Source organism: Taurulus bubalis (genome assembly GCF_910589615.1).
Source record: "Taurulus bubalis genome assembly, chromosome: 1".
NCBI classification, from domain to species: Eukaryota; Metazoa; Chordata; class Actinopteri; order Perciformes; family Cottidae; genus Taurulus; species Taurulus bubalis.
Window position 1 is genome coordinate 12,252,908 of NC_136589.1, and position 20,816 is coordinate 12,273,723.

Consider the following 20,816-nt stretch of genomic DNA (forward strand, 5'->3'; position numbering starts at 1 on the left):
TGTGAATTCAGCGACCTACAATACTCACCCATGTGCAGTGTTGGAGCATCTGGAAAATTCCTTAGGAAATAATGCGATCAAAAGCAAACCACAGAGAACCAGAGTAATTCTACAAACACTAAAGTCCTTAAATCAGATGGCTTGTCAGTAAATTGAAACACTTAAGGTCAAACAGACCTGATCTGGTCAAACTGTGAACAATAAAATACAGCGGTTACTGTGTTGGTCTCAGACCAGTGCAAACCTGGGTCAAACACTGGTCAGAAATAAGCACCTGTATTTGTTTGATTCCTTTTTGACAACTTATTTTTGAAACTTCCTAAAATATCCAATGTGAATCACGCTGATGATGTTGAGCTGCATATTAAAGCAAATTCTGTAACTTACAGTATTTGTCATTAACTGTTTGATCCAGGTCTGGACTGTGAGCTACAAACTACAAAGGGGGGGAAAACTGTTATTGAAAGCATCGACAGCAAACCCTCAACAAGAACTCTCTCCTGTATAAAACAACCTGCGGGTTTGGAAACGACTGACGTGCTTAATAATAAAGAAACCCTGAGAGACTGCCCATCTCTTCTGGCTATAAACACATCTTTGCATTTTTTTTTCCCTTCAGTTTTTTTAAATAGATTGAATTACTTTGATGAACCCAGAAAGAAAACTGTAGAACTACAGTCATTCTAAAAAAAGCAATCACTCGTAACTGGTTACAAACCGACCCTCCCACAATAGAAGACTGGACTGAAATAATTAAAGAAATCCACGAGATGGAAAGAATGACCTTCCTTCTGAGACTGAGAAGGGACATATACATGGCCAGATGGACAAAATGGACCAAATATGTGTCAAAAGAAGGAAATGGGCAGATTACTCGCCCTCCCTAACCTCATGGGTTTTTGGATTTTGTTGCCTCGAGAAGCTCAGTATCTCTTAAAAAGACAAGAACTAAAGTTTCAACATGATGCAACCCATATATATATATATACATATATAAAAATAAAAGTGTAAAACTAAGTTAATGATACCCTGTCAATATAACGCTTTGAATATAAATTTGTGGTTGACACGATTGACTGACGATGCTTTTGAAGTGTTGCATGGCTGTTTGATTGTTCTTTTGTTTTTTGTTTTTTATTTGTTTTTTGCTATTTTTTACTTATTTACCTGCTTAAATTTTGTTTCTTTCTTATGGCCCACTTGGCCAGATGCATGGTTAATTCCTAATATTTCTTCTTATTTGTGTGTTAAATTGTAAAAATGCCTAAATAAAATATCAAGTATATAAAAAAAAGAACTACAGTCATTCTATATCATTTTCATAATTTACAGTTTCAGCAACAGATCCAATATGAAGAAAGACACAACTAGTGTTTGAAACATACAGTACTGTCAGCATCATGCTTACATGACAAAGTAAAAAATGCTAGTTTTACGATGTATTATTTAGATTTAAAGAACATTTCCATCAAAATCCACTCAGTGAAACATCCCTCGTGCACCTTTCTGCTCTGCACAAATATGGACTTTGCACAGATCAGGTGGAACAAAACCAAGTCAAAAGATATTCTGAGCTCTTTCTGTCTCTTCCACACAAATGGAAGCACTTGCACGCATGCACACGCAAACGCACAGCGGATCTCATCTCACCTTTTCTACCAGAGTTCGGTGGCCCGGGTGGTCTATCGGTTACTGACCCTGGAAAGAAAGAAAGAAAGAAAACACAACCTGTTCAAAGCGAAGACTAGACAGCAGCAGCAACTCCTGTGGAACGTTTAAAGAATTTGATTCCCAAATGCTGTTAATCCATTTTAAAAACAAAAAGAAATGCTTAAAATTCACAAACTTATTTCAAATGAATTATTTTGCAAGAGCTTGAGTCACTGAATATATCTTATGTTTTCAAATGAATGTGGGATTGTTCCGACTAAACAGAAACACGCCCACATTTTACCCAACTCACGGACATCTTGACTCAGTAAGATTGACGTTTGATGATCATATCATATTCTGTTAGTACTTGATAGCAGGCACATACTGAATCATTAGGCTCGCTGCACCATCTGTGAATATGAGGTTAAATTAAGTAGTGCATTGGCAAATATTATTCTGGTTTGGCGCATGCAAGTAGTCGTGCATGCATGGGTGCACGGAGGGGGGGGGAACAAATTAGACGAGTGCAACCAATTACAACGAACGGGCAAAGTGGAGTAAAGGCAACTGGAAGGAAGTTTACTACCTGACAATCCACTTGTCCCAGCATGAGTTCCCATAAATTCACGGAAGTTTCCTGCAAATGTATGTGAGATGATTGATTTGGGTCATAGTTTACAGGGGTACCTGAGCATGTCAGTAACGGTTATTCTTTGGGTGTGTACGACTGTAGCAGCTGTATACAGTTTCAGCTTTAACTTCACTGTGCTTCTGGTCCCAGTGTCATACATACCTTTGCAAGAAACAATGAAGCTATTGGATCTTATGCAGGACATAAAGTTAGAGACATCTTTGTTCCATAAACTACATTTCAGAATGTACTGAAATTATTTCTTCCATCGAGTGCTGATGGAAAAAGTAACTGGTGTAAATTTCTCAGAAGTTGTTCTTCATTTCTTCATGAAATGTGTTTTTTTAAATACATTTGCACTGCGAATGCTTATTTTCTTGGTAGATTATTCTGCAGATTGTTGAGAATGTGGATAGTGTTATGTCAAAATTTGTGAAAAACAGCCATCACAACTTTGCAAGAAAGGTTCCCTATTATTCCTACATTTAAGAAGCTTGATGGATGTTTTCCGTTTTTGCTTGAAACATTACTTAAACAATTTGATTACCAAAATAGTTGCCAATTTTGCAACTAAAGGGCCAGACAGAGTTACATTATACATTTTAATATAAACGGCGCCGTCACTGGATTAATTTCCAGTAAATCTGCGTGGAGCTTTGCCATAGAGTTTAAATCGGGTCCTTGCTGTTGTTTTCCATGAACCTATTGCATGCCATCTTTACAGAGGTGACCCCTGAGGGAAAGAAGAGCTATAGAATCCTAAATGAAAGAAGCTATTATCTCATCTCTGTCTAAGTATAATCGGCTCAATCAGTTTGGTTTGTGATCGGTCGTAAGACACAGAAGATGGTACAAAAACATGAATGAACTGTGTCAACTTACTGTTCAGTTAGTGACAGAAACTGCTGTCACGAGGCCTCCACTTCCACTATCTCATGTGTACACACAGCTGAAACAGCTGTGCCACTTTAAGGATACTTTTTTTCTAAGATTTAAAAAAATCCATGAGCATGTCATGAACAAGTCTGGCTGTTTTCACCAAATATCAAATACACATTAGGGTCCTGTTGTACACAGAAGGGTCACTCTAGATGCACAATTAATTGTTTCATTCCAAAAAAAGCTTTATCTGCTGCAGAAACACAACATAACTTGAGCTTGCTCCATTTGTGAACTTTACTGATTTATTGAAAAGATTACAACTCAGCAGGTGCCAAGAGAAACCAAACAGCTGATTAGTGGCTCAAGTGGCAAAATGCAGAGAAAGGAAGGCAGAGCGGATTGATAGGGAGGGAGAGAGAGAGAGAGAGAGAGAGAGAGAGAGAAAGAGAGAGAGAGAGGGGGGAGATAAGGAAATTGAGGGAGGAAAAGACAGCAAGAGCAAGAAAGACTGGCGGTCTGATGAGCAGCTTCAGAGGGGCATGCGACCGCTTTCACCACACTCTCCACACAAAATGTGCACCACATGGTCTAGTGGTGCAATCCAATTCTGGCAAAGACCCCTGTGTATTATCCTCTGAGGGAAAATTATGGTGATTATCATAAAGTGTTCCCATCCAGGATGAGTGTTCAGAGCGCCGCTCTCTTCTCCTCCGGCCTGCTGCGAGCAGTTAGACGAGGGGGAGGCAGGAGGTCCCTGGATGTATAGCCATTAGCCTTCTTGTTGACCTTGCACCTGCTGTATGCCACATGACATGTAATACACATGTGCCCACAGTATGGCAAGACAGAGCCTCTTTAACTGTAACACCCAGGGGCCTGCCTCGAATGTATCGCATCCACTCTGAATCTTTTGTTTGATAAGGAACTGAAACCTATGAATTAAAACTATTTATTTTTTAATTGTGACAAATACTCCAATTCCAAAAGAGACTGACAGGTAAATGGCTCAAACCTCAGGGACTTGGCTTTCAAGCACTCCTGGCTCCAAGATTTTACAAATGCAGCCACCATTGAGACGTTTTAAATGCTCGTTACGCTGCCTCTCCGCCCTCATAAAGAGCTGTCGGGAAACATCCAACCCTTCCACGGGAGTTTTAGTCACACAACCTGGTAGACATTACTCTGAAGTAGAGCTGAGCTCCACAAATAACTCTAATCACTAATGTGTGCAGTGCTGAGGCAGGACAGATGCAAGCTGTGTTGCCAATGTTAAGATGAGATTCTTATGAAAAACATTTCATCCACAGGTTGCCGGGATCATTTTCCCCCCCTCCCCCAGTACCTGAACACACCGGGGTCCTGTTATGCACAGAGGAGCCACTCACTGGCTTGCCGTCACTGGTGACACACCAGCAGTAACCTGTCATAGTATGGCACTGGACCTGCAGATCAAAAAGGTCAATCACACCGATAGCTTTGTAATATATGCGGTTATATTTGGTTAGTGTATTTCAGAGAAGGTGAAGAGTACAAAAGAAGAATTCTGTCAGTGAAGTAAAACCGATCTCTGGGGTGACATGAAGGGGACGGTTCCCAATGGCCTGTGGGGAAAGTGAAGGATAAAGAGGAAGGGGAAGAAATCTGTGGTGGTAGCAGAGACAGACCTGCGCAAATGTTCCATCCTCGTTGCATTCTGGGATAAACATGGACTCCTGAGGTCTCCTGGCTTGTTCCAAAGCCTGGTTCCTCTCAACGCGACACTTGGACTGACCTGCATCTGTAACAGATTAACAGGACAGCCCGCTCTCACACACTGTGTACAAACAGCACTGCTGTAGTGTATTTATTTAATTTTTTTACTGAAGATGTGTGTTGTGTGTCAACAACGTTCACACCTTGGAGGAGCTGATCAGTGCGACCTCGGTTTACTACTGTTGGCCACTGAGCCTTGCTCAAGGACACCTTTTTGATAGACGTGAAGGGAGAGGAGCATTATTTATTCACTCATTTGAAATTCTCCGTCCAAACCACATTGTTAGTGCCGAGGAGTGCGTCATGCCAGTGGAAACTGACTGACTGACTGTGTTCCTCCTCTCGGGGGACGCACATGGAAGTGGCTGAAAGGTCAGAGACTGAATCCCGTCAGTAACTACTGTTTTTACTGCACTCACAGCTCCCGTAGACCTGAGCTTCATGTTCAACTCTTCGTGTGTACACACTCACACCGGGGAGCTGACCGGTGCGACCGCAGCCCTCCACTTTTGGCAAACATTCTCCCTGGATGAATAATAGTTTTAAAAAAAACTGGACCTGAAAGGAGACAGACATGTTGTCTCCTCTGGAGTCAAAGACTGACTGGCTGAAGAAGTCACCGACATGGTTACACACATTCATAAATTATTATTAGACATTGTGGTGCTTGTGTCGTTTAGACTAGAGAACAAGCAAAATCAGTCCAATGTCCTACGGAAGATCTCAACAAATCATTTCAATACGTCTGTGCTCGTCAGTTGGGACGAGACAGAAATAACTTAACATCTGAAGGTTTGTGTTTTTATTTATTTATGTTGTAAGGAGAGTTTGATTGACTGCCAAACACATACTACATAACCAAAACTTCACTCTCTTTGTTTTCAATAATGAGCTCTTTCTCGATGATTGACAGCTAAATAATGAACAAGCAGGTCTGCCTGTTGTAATAGTTGTAGCTATGTGTTTGTTGTTGTTTGCTGTGACGGTTCGCAGTTCATATCTCTTATAGTCAAATGTATCCGTTGTGTTTAATCTGAATCTCACGCACACCTCAATAGGCCTTCGCCAGGCGCTGCCATTGTGTCTGCCTCAATAAAGCAGCAGTTTGACTACAACGAAACAGGCCTGCTGTGTCGACAAAGACTGCGTGAGCTTTGCCCAGCTCTCCTTTCCTTGGCACACCGCTAATATTATGAAACAAAACCATGTATTAGCAAACAGAGGGAACAAAATTCACTCCAAAAATGGCTTTGGTGGGGAATGCTGTTTTCCTAATGGACAATGGGGCTGAAAAAAAAAATAGAGGGGGGCGGGGGGGGAAGAAACGCCGTGTTCCAACCTTGACTCTAGACCTATCAATCTCTGCTGTTGTTGAGTGGCTGGCATCCAGAGTCTGGGGAAGTGCATGATCCTGGTCTGTAAAAACTTACACGCCTGCAGCGAGGCGGAAAATGAAAGACATCTTCAGTTCAGTTCCACTTTAGACATCTCCTCTTCTGTTCTACTTTTCTGTCTTGGTGTTCACTCAAAGCTGCACCAGCTTTTGTCTCACATAAACCAGTGTGTTTTTTAAGTTTACAATATATAGCCTCAGATTTAGTGCTGGCTTTCAGTCTTTGTTCCAGAGAGCCGTCTTACCATTTGTGCTTCATCTCCTCGTCATCGCTCCCTGTTTGTAGTCCTGTTGATCTAATTCAAACGTTGTTTCGTGGCCTTACCTTTGAGCTCCAGGTCTCTCGTCTCCAATGTGGAAGTTGGCGCTGGAGCCACCGGCAACTGATCGTTTTTCACCCAATTTTTACCTGAAACACAGAAAAGTCACTTGAAGCTTGGTGGAGTCATGGCGGCAACAGTATTGTGTATCAAACCGACGTTTATAGATTTTCTAAAGAACCTTTCCAGCCAAAGAGGCAGAAGCAGGCAATATGAAGTGTTTTATCCATCATTCATCACTAGTTGGAATCCTCTCTTCCATTCATTTCAGTATGTTTTGTAAAATTTGAAGACTAGATTATATATTTTATCTCTCAAAGTTATATTACAGTCAAGTATAGTGCTGCAGTTGTAAGCTCAGCCTGTCTATAAAATCCTTGTTCGTGCATTCATGGAAACTCCAATGCATAAGAACCTCCAGTGCCAGCTGCTGACAATAATTGTGTGGAAATAAGACAAACAATGTGCAAACGTTCACGTCATGAAAACGTTCATAGTTTCTCGCGTTAAAAAAAAAAAAAGTCACGGATGACTCACAAATCGGAGTTTCCTTGAATGCACCCTGACAAATGACTCCATCTGCGGGCGGGTTTTCTCAGCGTACTGGCATCCAGTGAAAACACGTGTTCGGCCCTCACCTCGACAGCGGCCGCGATGCGCCAGCGTCAGTGTTTTGTCTTTGCAGCGCGCCCGCTGCAGCTCACAGCCGGTCTCGTAGCTCCGGCCGTCCGAGCCGCACACTGGCTTCCCCTGCGTCCGAGAGCAGATGACCCCACAGTGATTGTCTCTGTCTCCGATCAGCCACTGCAGATGAGAAATAACAACATAACAAGGGTGTAATATATGACACATTTAACTCCCCTTAAGGTTTCACGTAACACAACAGTCGCGTCTGAAGAGTATTGAGCGTTTTTTGCTCGCTCCATGAAAAACTGGTTTCTTTTTGGCTCCTTTACTTTCTTTCTAGTTTCCCTGTGTGAACAAAGGCTGCATTCAGCTGAATTTGAGGTTATGCCAGACTAACGTACAAATTGGACACATGGGTCACTTGCCCATTTTGCTCAAAACATTTCTTTCCTCGTCGAACACTTGACGGCCGCTGCCTTTCTTTGTTTAGGCTACTGTAACGAGGGTGTGAGTGGCTCTGCTCTTAAAGCTCAACCTCGAGGCTAGTTTATCTAATTGATCTTTGGCTGAAGACAGTTTGAACCTTGATTAAGTTTCAAGGGAGCCAAACCGTATTCGGAGCAATGGGAGTCCTTCCCCCTCTCTCCCCAGGTCTTTACTCATGATCTATTAGTGAGTCGATTCTACTGTGCCGTTGGAAGTCGGCCTTCTCTCTGACAGCAGTAATGGTTCTTGGCTTTGCAGCTGCCTCAAATGTATTTCAGGTCTAAAGGATTTCAAGTTGAGCACACACTTTACCAGGGAGATGGAGTTGTGGGCTAGTGAGGAGGGAGAGAGTAGGTGTGCAGTGAGGAGCACCAGAATCATCTGCAGGGAAATGCGTCCCAGCAGCAGGCCTGAGTCAACTGTGGTTGAAAACGTTTCAACTATTTGAACTAACACCAGGACCTCTTGATTAGATCTTGATTGCTCGCACATAGCGATTAAACTCTGTGGCTGCTCAAACACCTGTTTCAGAAAAGACCAAAAGAAACGATTGAGCAATTCTCAAGCAGGGTAGTGCATGTGAGAACCTTTTATTTTACCCACGTTCTCTGAAAGCATTTAACATCGTGTTTGTTGGAGAGCTCATTAGGGGGCAGCTACGGAGGGAGGAAGTTGGTGTTTCTATCCTTCACTCGCCAGCTCCTATCAAGATGATCTTTTCAAAATGATCTACAGTACAGATGCACGTGTGGCGCGTGCATGTATACAAGCACAACTTCCATTCTCCCGCTCCCTTCTCGTCCCAAGGCCCGACCTGTATTTTGAATAACATCAAAATTGTTGCTGGGAGACAGATTTTTCTCCAAACATATAAAGAGCAATTGGACCGACCTGAACAAAGTGTAGATGGCAACGAAGCCAAACCACTGATGTCATGAATGAGCTGGTGTACAACTGGATCTCATATACAAATGAATCACCAGGAGTCTTCATCTTACGTGCTCTAAACGGATTAACCGCATGCCAGTGCATTTTCCTTTTTACTCTGTCAATGCAGCACATTTATGCCTTTTGCGTCGGTTATATTATTGTTACAATAAGTCAGACTGCTCCAGAAACCGTCACAGCCATCCTGTCTAAATTCGTTGCTTCTTCAACCATTCTGCTCTGTAACAACTGCCAATAACATCATGCTTTAAGTATCAGCCAGTGACACTGTTCTTCTGGACAATTTGACTGTCACAGATCAGTGGACACTTGCACTAATCACCTAGAATCTGCTCATTACTGCTCAATGTGACACTCCCGGAAAATCCTTCTACTTCATATTTTTTAAAAGTGTTTTGGGGTATGTTGTCCAGAGAAAATAATAAAAGAATGTATATTGCATACTATAAATAAGCCAAACTACATTACAATTTTGAAGAAAAGGAACCATGTAAAAAAGATTAATTTGCTAATTACACTTAACACAAAGTGCATCAGTGGTTGAAGGGAATGACATTAGTTTTGCAGGTACTTGGTGTTGGACAAATTCAAATGTTGACTTGCTGGTGATTAAAAGTCAGGACAAAACCAAACTCATCTTGAGGGGAACATAAATGTCCATCTTATTGCAGTTCATTCATTTACTGTTGAGGTATTCCCAAAGCCACAAATGTGAACCGCATTGTGGCATGAAAAGTAAAGCATTCACAAAGGTTTGTTATGATGCATTCTCTGGGGAACATGAACATAGTTTGTTTCAGTCTATCTATAACAAACTATGTAACTTCTAGTATGGTTTCTAGACTTTCTCAGCCACCGTGGCAGCCCACACTTAATACTTGAATTGTATTTTCTTTGTCACATTCTGGCTCATCTCTCTCTGTATGACGACCTGGAAACGACACTGGAGTTTAAACTTGTTGCAGCACAAATTGCGTATCCAAAATGTGGTGAAGTAAATGAGACGCAGGTCCGAAACTAATTATTTGTGGGTTTTTTTTTACTGTACTGTTACCAGAGAGCATCTGCCAGCACTGACAGTTGTGTTTGTCACGGACATTCATTTCTAACTCAAATCAATCAAAAACTGAGGCCAAAAATCGTGAGGTGAAGAATATGCCAGCTGGTGTCCAATGCAAATTAATTGGTTTGGATTGTGTACATAGTGGAGAGAATTGTTCTTTTTCATGCTTGTTTTAGTCCTGAAACAACTTATTTGAGGGGGGGGGGGATTGAATAATTTCACCGCACAGGCCAGATTTGTACAACTAAACCAAACATTAGGTGGGAATTTGTTTTTGCTGTAGAGAAATGATCATTGCATCGTATCAGTCAGCTCAGGCAGATACTTCCTTATCTGTAAAGAGGAAAGAAAGAGATTAGGCTTTCCTGAAATAGAAAAAGACACTGAATGTTCAATACCTTCCAGATAAAATCAGAAAATGAGGTAACAGGGTGGTCCAGAGTTTGAAAAAGTGTCCCGAAAATACTGTAGAGGATCAGCGGTTTTATCCCCACATAAAACAATATATCTCTTAGAATATCCAAGCTCTGAGCAAGAGAGACTTGTTTGGCTGCGTTAACTCCTCCATTGAAATGCTGATACTTCTCATAAATTGGTAAAAAAAAAAAAAAAAAACTTGTATGACAAGGTGAAGGGATATTAAAAAAAAACAGGGAACAATACTTTAGAGGACACAAGTCCAACTGGCCTCGTCGTAACAATATGTCCAGAACAAGCCAGACAGTTTAATGTGATCTCAGCTTTGGCATTGAAACATCGTCGAAAATCTCTTGTCTGACGGCTCAGAGTAAAACTAAATCACGATGTGTCTCTTCATGAGAAAGTGCAGACAGAGAGGAAAACGTAGCACATCGTTTAATTTGTAACTTGCATGTCCTCCTCTTGGCTTCGGTGAAGGACAAGGAACAATTCAGTAGTCGGAAAAAAAAAACGTGTATCTGCATTGTATCAGTTTTTTCCTCCCTAGAATAAAGAATCATGTGGCTAGAAGCAAGCCGTTGCATGTTCCCCTCACAGCAGAAGTGGTTAGAAGTACTGTGGGTGGAAAGCAGATTGTCTACGTGATGAACTTTTAAATTGGTAAATCAGTATACAAAGCAAGCTATTCTAAAAGAGTGATTTATCCAGCCACTCATCCAGGTTAAGAGCCACAGAGACTGGCCCGTCCTCCCCTTCCCTGACGCACAGCCTAATGGATTCAGCCCCTCTACCTCCTCTGTCATAATAAAACATTAAATCAAAGATTTTGAGACGACATTGTCCAGTAAGTGGAAATAAACACTCCCACCGAGTTCTCCCACACATAGTCATTTCTTAGTCATACTGTCCCACCCACAGACTCGTCTCCCGTAAAGATGAAACCCGAGACTCCGGCAGATCACAAACAAGTTTCCAATATACAGTTGGAAGTTCTGTTACTTGAGTTTAAGATATAAAAAAAAAAAATGCATGCTTATGGGGACAAGTCATTGTTATGCTTTTAAGGTGAAGATGGTAACTGTCCATTGGTCTCATTTATTCTGATATGTGCACATCATGGGAATTTATCAAGTTAAAAGACAAGTAATTTTGCTAAAAGTTAGCTTTGAAATAAAGCTCAACATACAGTTTCATAAAGAGCACACAACACAAAACAATATAAGTAAAAATGATGGACTGGACTATTTCTTGGGGGCGAAAAAACTGTTTTTCACTATGGATTAAACAAACTGGACAAAAGGAGTTAATTAGTGAGCTTCAGAGGTGCTTGTAAATTGTTTTCTTTTGGACAGAGTCTAGCTAGCATTTCCCCCCGTTTCCAGTCTCTATGCTAAGCTAACTGGCTGTAGCTTCATATCTAACTATTGTCAGGAAAGTGGATCAGTGAAACTATTTCTGCTATTGCTGATGAAATTCATATCAGGAGCTGTGTAATGCGCCCTCTGTACCCTTAGCTGCTTGTGCTCGACCATACTTGCCAAAGAACTGTTTCAGATTATAACAGCCGAGGCAAAAACCTCTAAAATAATGAGAGAATCTGATCTAATCTAATCTTCTGACTCAGACTCTCTGCACTGTGTCCCTGCCACTTCTCAGGTCGGATCAAGTCTCACAACAGTCTCTACGGCACCACTGCTTTACACGAGTGCCTCACTACAATAAATGTGCACGTGGTTCACATTTGAATCCTGCCAAAATAAACCCAAACCAGCAATGAATGACGCTGAGCCTTAATCACGCGGTATCTGGAAAACAACTGTTAACCAGTGAGGATCAACCAGATGAGTGAGGTTTGTCTTTTTGCAGCACACAGAGAAGTTTGCAGGAAACCAGCAAAGCTTTTGACAGAAATCATACACTTTCTGTGGTTTCTAGCTTCCCAAAAACAATCTGAATTCGTCCTGATGTGGTAAACCCCACCCATCTGGCATCATAAGGAGGTTAAAACAAATACTACGAGTTATTTTTAGTTACTGTCTGACCCAGGTCTGTTTGATGGCAATCAGCTGCTACAGTGTTAGCCAGGATTATGGGACCTGGTGTTATCTCCTGAGGGATAACAGTCCTTCATGTTAGGCCAATAATGGCTGGGGCTGAGACCCGCCTGACATCCCATAATCAAAACCAAACAAACACATTTAAATTAAACAGACTAGCATGTAACAGGAGCTTCTGAGGAACACGCGCTGCTCTAAATAACATTAATTACCCAAACCTGTGGGGAGAAACTCGGTCATGCTCCTTTCCTGCAGATCATTATACAAAGTTTTACATCATAGTGCAACAGGCAGCACATCAAAGATGTACAGAGCACCTCTGAGGGATTAATCTCACATGAACAGCCACTCAGACACCCTTTCTTTAATTTACAATTAGAAAAAAAAAAATGCATTTTTCTTTTAGAGGGACAATCCCCAAACATTGTGAGGACATGGCATCCTCTTCTGCCCAGGAAGCAAAGAGATGAAGCTAAAGATGATCTGAAGGTAAAACACCAGGGAAGGTTCACATGGTTTGGTACCGATACCTTAACCAGGAAACAATGAGCACTGAGATTCTCACATTTAACGAGCCAAATTCCCCCGACAGACACATACACACAATCTCACACACATCTCAGCCAGAAGCCCGCTGAGCTCGGAGCTCTCTCTCTCTCTCATAAAATAAGTGAAACGCAACCCCCATTGTGCAACAGTTACAGCATTAACAAAGTAGTCTTCTTTTATCGTCACCGGCAGCGAATCTCCAGCCCGAGCCTCAGCAGTGGAACAAGAAAACAAAGATTATGATTAGAAAATAATCACTTTGATACATGCACGCTCAACGGGCTTACAGGGGGAAAAGCAAGCCGGAACAAAGGTAGTAAATAAACAAATATGTGGATTACGTCGCCGACAGTAAATGCAACAAAGTAAAACTTTCCAACTGGCTCATTGTGCGTAGGGAATAGAGTTGATTTCTTTGGACTGATTTTTTATTATAAAAACACACATATAACACAATATAAACCTCCCATTTTCACCTTTATTATACATAACAACCTTTGTTTAGTCCGAAATAAGCTTGCTATAATTTAATTTAACAACATGGTACCTGATTTATATCCCCGAAACACCAAAGCTGTGGTGACAGGAATAAGAGGAGTGTGGACAAATACAAGGCGGACAAAATGAGTCCTGTTTCTGGGATGAACACAATGCTAGAGTAAAAAAAGTTTTTATCCAAACACTCCTGTGACATTCTCAGAATCATGATGGAGTGTTTGCCAAAATCCTGCCTAATGCGATGTATCTTCTTTTTTTAAATTCCACATATTTGTCTTCCTTGTCAAAACCTGCCGCCTACATCACCCACAATGCAACTCAACTGCTGACAGTTTGGCCGAGTTTGGGTTAAGTTATGCTAGTAGCGGCTAGCTACTTGTTGCTGTGAACTGAGTTAAACTGTCATCGCGACATAATGTAATGCAGAATTTAAAAATCAATCTGTCTAAAAAAAACACATTCCAACACATTTAAGGTAAGTTAAGTTAATGCATCCATTCATTTTGGTAGAAATGGAAACAACTGGATGTTTGGTATGGTAGGAAAAAAGATCTAAAATGGTATTGCCTGCTTTTGAAAATATAGTATGCAGTATGAAATCTACATGATTTGTAGTCTGTGAGCTAAAACTTGTAAACACAGTGGTGGGATCCTTTTGATTTAGCGTTTAATGATGTGTCTAAGTATGGTTGTAGCAACAAAAACAAGTAGTCGTGGTGTGTTTCTGTGTTTCTGTCTGTTATGTGGACAGTTGTATGACGGTGCGGGCACAATACGGTTTATGTGCTGCAAAGAGAAATAACATTTCAAACACCTTCCAGCAGGCTAGATATTATACCTGAGGCTGAAGTTGCATTTGGAAATCACTGTATTGCTGTCACTGTTAAAACTCACAATTATACAGTCCACACCCATTAGAGCCTCCCATTAACCTCTGGTTAGTTTTAAGATCTAACTGCCAGAGCTTTGAGTTTTCATCTCCAAATACTGTAACGAAAACATCCTAATTTCTCAATAACACAAAAAAAAATGTCAAGAAATATCAGCATGATTTGGCATCTTTTCCAGATTTGATCCGTGCTTCACAGTACATTTTCCTTCGTCAATTAAAGATTATTTTTTAGGGATATTTTTTGGGAGAGTTGTCGTTCCTGTAACAGGAGTTAACTCTGATTTAAGTGTTAATATTCATGCAGTGAAATAATACTGCGGTATTTTACAACTAGAGACAGAACACTACAAATACAGGCTGCAATATGGTAATTGCCCAAAGCAATGGTCCGAGTTTGAGATTTCTCTCATGATTGAAACTCCATTTAGTCAACTTTAGTAAGAGAAGCCCACTTTGTTCTAACATGACTGAAGCTCTCACCCTGACTTGATATCGCATGCTCCTGCTTCTATGGGAAAAAGGTGTTTGCATGCACAGACAGAGATCGGCTACATCATGTGTGTGTGTGTGTGTGTGTGTGTGTGTGTGTTAGACAGAGAGAGAGAAGGAGCTCTGTGTGCCAGCTCCACGCTTCGTGTGATGCGCTCATTATTCCCTTTGGGCACAACGACAACAAACAATGCAACCACACCAACTGATGCATAAATACATACATAACTGGTCATCTAATGCATCTCCGCGTCATTAATCAACAGCCGTTTTTTGGCATTAGAATAAAGGTGAGTCAACCACAGAGGAAAAAAGCCAATGAAAGTTGTCCACTAAAGTCCGGGCTAATTGTGTGCTGTTGTATGCTTTAACGGGCCACGGTAATCTCTTTTGTCCGATAACAAGCATTTTTGTTTTGAGGAAATATATAAAGGGCATGCGATTCTCATGTTGTTTCCATTAACACACTTTATTTAACCGTGTTATTAAAAAAAGTGGAGAAAATAAAAAAAGAATGTATGGAAAGCTGCTGCCTTCATCTCCTTCCCCTTTTTCCTTTAAAATTTCCAATTGTGTTTTGTCTTGAAAAAGAAAACTGTAATTTCAACATGTTTAAAGTAACCCTTTAAAAACCCTAAAACAAAGTCGTAGCATGTTGTGAGCGCTAAAGGAGCTGAACAACTTTTACACTGGAGCTGCAAAGTGTGTGCACTACTCGCAGCAGTCGTGGAGGGCTTGTGCTCAACACTTCAAAGTGTTGGTCTCTATTCCACCATTTCGTTTAATCCATAATGTCAGCAGGTCAAGTTTGAGCAAAGTCAAGTTTGAGCAAAGTATTTTTTTTTCTTTCATCTCTCCCACTAGGCTGAATCTGAGTTATCCACACTCCTAAAGGCAGCATTACAGGGATATCTGTGGTTTTTCATAGTTAATTTCATGAAATCATCCAAACATGAATACTGGTTGTCGTCTTCTTGTACTGAAATACAATTGGCTGTTTAATACAACTATTCAATCTCTGTTTTTTAGTCTATGTGGCAATTTGAAAATCCATTGGCACGAGTTTCATTGATGATTTCGACCACATTAACATAGTCAAATGCGGTCCTCCACCGTTTTATATTCACTCTCTTTTAGCTCTGTTTTTGGTCTCCACCAACTCCTGAGGGAAATATCTGACTCTTAAACTGGTAAATGCTCCACTATGTTCACCCGCTAGTTGCTGAGCAGATAGCATCCAGCTGTTGCACCTGGAAACAACATTGATGAGCAGTGAGACTGAACCAAAACAGTCAAGTTGCGGATCTGAAAAAGCAAAGCAATATGCTGAAAGACATTAAAACCCTGTGTTGGGTATCAACAAAGTATGTGTGGGTTTAACACTACAGGCATTATTAGATTACATTACACATGGATTTGATTTATTGTTTTCATTTTATCAGCTTTAATGTCTTGCTATGGTTATGAAATCCGATTTCCTTTTTAGATGATGTTCAGGAGATTAATTAGGATATAAATGAGAAGGATGACTTCCTTATATTTCTTTTTAAAGTGGTATAAAGCTATCAAAGTGAAGGTGGGAGTGAAGGGGCAGAGGGTTCCTTCTTTTCGGAAATGACTCTAAATCTGATTAACAGCATTCCTTGTTTGTCACTAATGCTCCATCCTGGCTACAGAACAGTCAGCTGTCTGCTGTTCCCAGGCTGTGTGTGTGTGTGTGTGTGTGTGTGTGTGTGTGTGTGTGTGTGTGTGTGTGTGTGTGTGTGTGTGTGTGTGTGTGTGTGTGTGTGTGTGTGTGTGTGTCCATCACATATTTCAATAGATTTCACCACCATTGCATACTGAGACCACACACTCGCTCATATCAAACGAAACGATTACATTTGTGTGGGAGAAGAGTCTAATCTGCTGAGCTAGTTTGAGAGATAAAAAGGAAGTGTTTCTGCCTTCTTGATAATCTGAGAGATTACAGAGAGATGTAACTCTTTTAACAGGCACCCTTCCTCTCAAACAAGAGCTGGTGCATGTCGCCGACACACCAAATTTACGTAGAGCAAGTTCCCATAGTGGATGGGGTTAGTTGTGTAAAAGCAAAACGCACAAACCACAACTATCAGGAGGATCTGCAGGGGGGGAAATGCTGAGGGAAGTTGCGATGATCCGTGCGTGAAGCTCACTGGGCTGAAATCACAGAGCTGGACGTCGACTGCGTTTCATTACACTGATTAGACACCCGAAATTGAGCATGAAATTCATTCGCTGATTATGCAGTCGGAGGGGAATCGACATATGCAAGCAATTTGATTGGTCGCTGGTTGAGCAGATGAAAAGTGAGGGGTTAACCAAAAACAGTGAGTTTTAGGGGAATCTGATTAGTCAAGTCTTGCCAATAGTCAACAGATTGTCAAATTTTAGATTTTTTTACTCATTGATATAATTTTGTTCAAGGTCTATTTATCTGTCAAAATATAGTAAATAAAACTTTTGGTCCTAATTTCATTTTCCGCATTCCAGCAATTCACAGACAGAAGAGAAATGATGGGACATTGAAGGACAGTCACAGGGAGAGGGAGACAGCTGATTTTTAGAGAATTGTTCATAAATTCAAAATAATTCTAGCCTCTGATAGTGATACAATTCTATATAAGTGCTAAGGTTAATAAATGTAGGCCGAATCCTTGACTCTGGAATAGCCATATTGTTAGTGATGTATGATAAATGATCCTTTGTTTCTTGGACGTGGGAGATTGGAGTGAGCTGAGGGGTATTCAGTTGGTTGCATAACCGCACCGCTAGATGTTCCCAAATCCTACACACTGTCTCTTTAAGACAAATGTATGCACAATAATCCCCACAAGATTCAGGAAGAATCCATCATCTATTAAAAAACACCATTCTAAGTTAGAACAGTGAGGTTCTAAGAACAGAAAATCATGCATATGTATGCTGTTGTGTCCGTATTTGAAATCACACCACCAAACTACAAAAGAACCCAAAACCACAAGCTTCGTCACCAATACCAGTTTTTAGGGATGTTTCCTTTAAGTGCCTAATCAGAAACTGCTGCTGAACGGAAAGTCGGGGTAAAGTTTGATCTGAAAGGTTTGTATTTCATGACTCTTCACGGAAGACGGTGATGCCAAACTATGACCTTATCGCTTTGCCAAGAATGTTTTTTCCCCATAAAGACTAAATGGGGAAATGTGTACTGCACATCTGCGTGATTATGGCCAACAGCTCTTCTTTATGCAGCTCAGTGGTTTGATTGTTCGGGGACAAACTTCTCACTCTGTCCCATTTAATGGGGACTATTTGCTACAGGTAACACTTCCACTAAACATAGGCATCCTTCCACTTAATAAGACACACATATGCTCCAACTCAAAACCCAATATAAAGTTTTATATTTACCTTCTATGTGCATACGTACTTCATATAAATATAAAATCTCCAATCTGTTACAGACAACGTTCATAAGCCCAATAATAATAAGGAAAGGCACAACTGGATACTTTTTCATAGCATCTCAACTGAAAAAATGTCAACACATTATATATATTTAAAAAACAACAACATTGTATTTCTATTTGCCTTGGCACTACCCACTTTCTCTTAATCTGCTTCATCTTCAGTTCCTGATTTCTTCATTTCCCAAAATGCCCATTGACATAACAGATGTGAACTCTGTGCTCTTGCCGTTTTCTTTTAAGTATCAGAGAAAACTCAAGTTATATGAGCGGTGCTTTTCTGCAATTCTTTTCTCTTGTATGGTTTCTCCACATCATTGAAAATAATTAGCTTATTGAAATTCTCTAGATATGTGTGACACACCACAATAACAATTTTTTGGGGGGGCGGGGTAGGGGGGGGATTTGACATTTAAATATCCAAAAGTCTGTTAATATATCTGCTGTTTTTTATATTAGTCCCATTTCTGACTTCCATTCCTTTGAGCACTGTCAGCATTGTGAAGTCATTGGCTGAACACACAGGCACCTGCACCAATACACTGCATGCATCAACACACACACATACACACACACACACACACACACACACACACACACGCAGAGACCACTCACACCTGCACTGTGATCTCCCTCACACCAATAAAAAGGCGCTCCTGCTTTTGAACTGGGGCTGTACTTTCCCAAGCTGAAGGTATGTACTCTTGGCTGCGTCACCGCTCGGGCCGGCCTGTTTATGTTTTATTTTTCAATGAGTTTATGAGTCTTCACTGATGCCGTCACCAAAGTATGCGGGTCGATGGCTCATCGCATCCCATCCACGGCGCTAGGTTGATTTGATGAAGGGGATTAAGGATAGACGGGTAAGAGTGGATGGTTTCCTCATTTGTAAGGCTTAATTCCTGATTACACCCCCCCCCACCCCCCTTGGGAAACGGATTTCTTCAAGTTAAAAACCATTTGGAGGAAACAAGACTTTGCCTGCCTGCCCCCGCACCCCACCTGTCTTGTTAGAGAGATCATTCCCAGTACTAAGGATCAGAAAATCATGAAGATCTGCAAAAAGACTGTAAAAAATGAGGACCGAGTGGGTGAGACAGACTTTCTGAACTGTGCTAACAACGACGACCACAAGGAAAAAGTCTCAAAGTGCCAATCACTTGTGTTAGACGTTTGCACTTCTTGCATCATTGAGCCTCCGGGGAAACGGTGAAGAAGCGGAGCTGTGCGGGGCAGTTAGCCCAGGCTGTCGCCCCCTGATACCAACGTGGCAAGGGGTAGGGAATTATGGTATTACAGCAGCTGTGAGCAATGTTAAACGTGTCTGCTGTAGTGTGAGTGGGGTTGTGCAGCAGGCCGAGTGTGACTGATTGAACCAGGAGGAGGATGAAGTGGATGCGGAGAGAGTGTTTTATGGGGATAAAGTTGATAGAGATGCTATCTCCAGTGGGTGAATGGGTGAATGAGGTCATGTAGTGTCAAAGCGCTTTGAGTGGTCCGAAGACTAGAAAAGCGCTATACAAGTAGTCCATTTACCATTTACGATTGTTCACCGAACACAGCATTTTTTTTCAGTATTTTCTTTTTCTTTTTCAAGGGGTACGAAGCCGCCTAATTTTCAAATTGACGTCAACCTCTACTTTGTTTTTTTTTCCCAGTGGTTTTGAAAAGTTTCTCGACCTGCTGAGGAGCCTGAAATCCTTTTCACTAACGTTTTAACGGGATGAAAGAAGAAGCGGTTTTGGAAAAATTCACTTCAGATAGATTGCCAATCGCAGAGAAATTTGATAGACCTTTCTTCTGATTCCCTAAACGTCCTGCACGTGTTGCATTATCCCATGAGGCTAACAAAAGATATGTCACCTGAATCAGACTCAATACAGCAAACTCCAAACTCACTTGTGTGACCGTAAAACCAGTCACTCCACTCTGATTATTGTAATTATTTGAGCAGCAGGAAAACAATTATCTAGTGGGTAGCAAAGAAGTGATTTCGGAAAGTATAATTCACTACGACTCTTTCCACAGAGCCGTCTTGACCACTGCGTCTTGTGCAGGAAGGGAGGGAGGGGTTCAAAGGCATCGTGAAATAGATCCAATATGTGAGCTTACATATTCCCCCACTCCTCTAACCGCAAATATTACACTGCATCTGTCAACTGAAACGATGCTGTTCTCCATCACTTGTTTCCCTCTTTGTCTGGGCAGTGCCACAGGCATTTCTTTAAAAAAAAATGTAAAAATAATAATGAGAGAGAGAGTAAAAACAGAGTGTTAGACTCTGATTGCAGTACTTTAAACACAGAGATCAGGGCTATAGTTTATTCCTCTAATGACCAACAGAGAGAACAAGTCTCCAAATTGCTGCCAAAATGTTGTTTTCTGGCAGAGTGAGGCAGTTTATGACTTACACTTAAAAATTTGTTCCAAAAATAAATACTACATCTAGGCCTTGAAAGGTCTTGAATGTTGGTTAAAAAGCTGCATTGTAAACATTACTTATCATTCATAAGTTATTGCAGTTGCAGGCTTTATTTACCTGTCCAGATCATCATTAATTAATGGTGTTTAATATATAATAATCCTCCAAAACATGACATTTCGGTCAGTTTCAAAAAGTCCTTGAATTATTGACTTTATTGATTCCCTTCGTTTTTCACCTGGTCTGCACAGAAACACAGTTATGAAT

General features: G+C 41.0%; 1 protein-coding gene across 1 annotated transcript in view; it reads right to left on the reverse strand.

Annotated features, from left to right (window-relative positions):
* Nucleotides 1-20,816, reverse strand: part of smoc1 (SPARC related modular calcium binding 1) — a 39,634-nt gene that overhangs the window by 18,403 nt on the left and 415 nt on the right. Inside the window, exons 2-7 of the mRNA XM_079216793.1 lie at nucleotides 7,270-7,435; nucleotides 6,637-6,720; nucleotides 4,831-4,943; nucleotides 4,509-4,608; nucleotides 2,240-2,290; nucleotides 1,651-1,698 (exon numbers count right to left, since the gene is read on the reverse strand). Coding sequence (XP_079072919.1) covers nucleotides 1,651-1,698; nucleotides 2,240-2,290; nucleotides 4,509-4,608; nucleotides 4,831-4,943; nucleotides 6,637-6,720; nucleotides 7,270-7,435 — 562 coding nt within the window. The remainder of the gene's footprint in view (nucleotides 1-1,650; nucleotides 1,699-2,239; nucleotides 2,291-4,508; nucleotides 4,609-4,830; nucleotides 4,944-6,636; nucleotides 6,721-7,269; nucleotides 7,436-20,816) is intronic.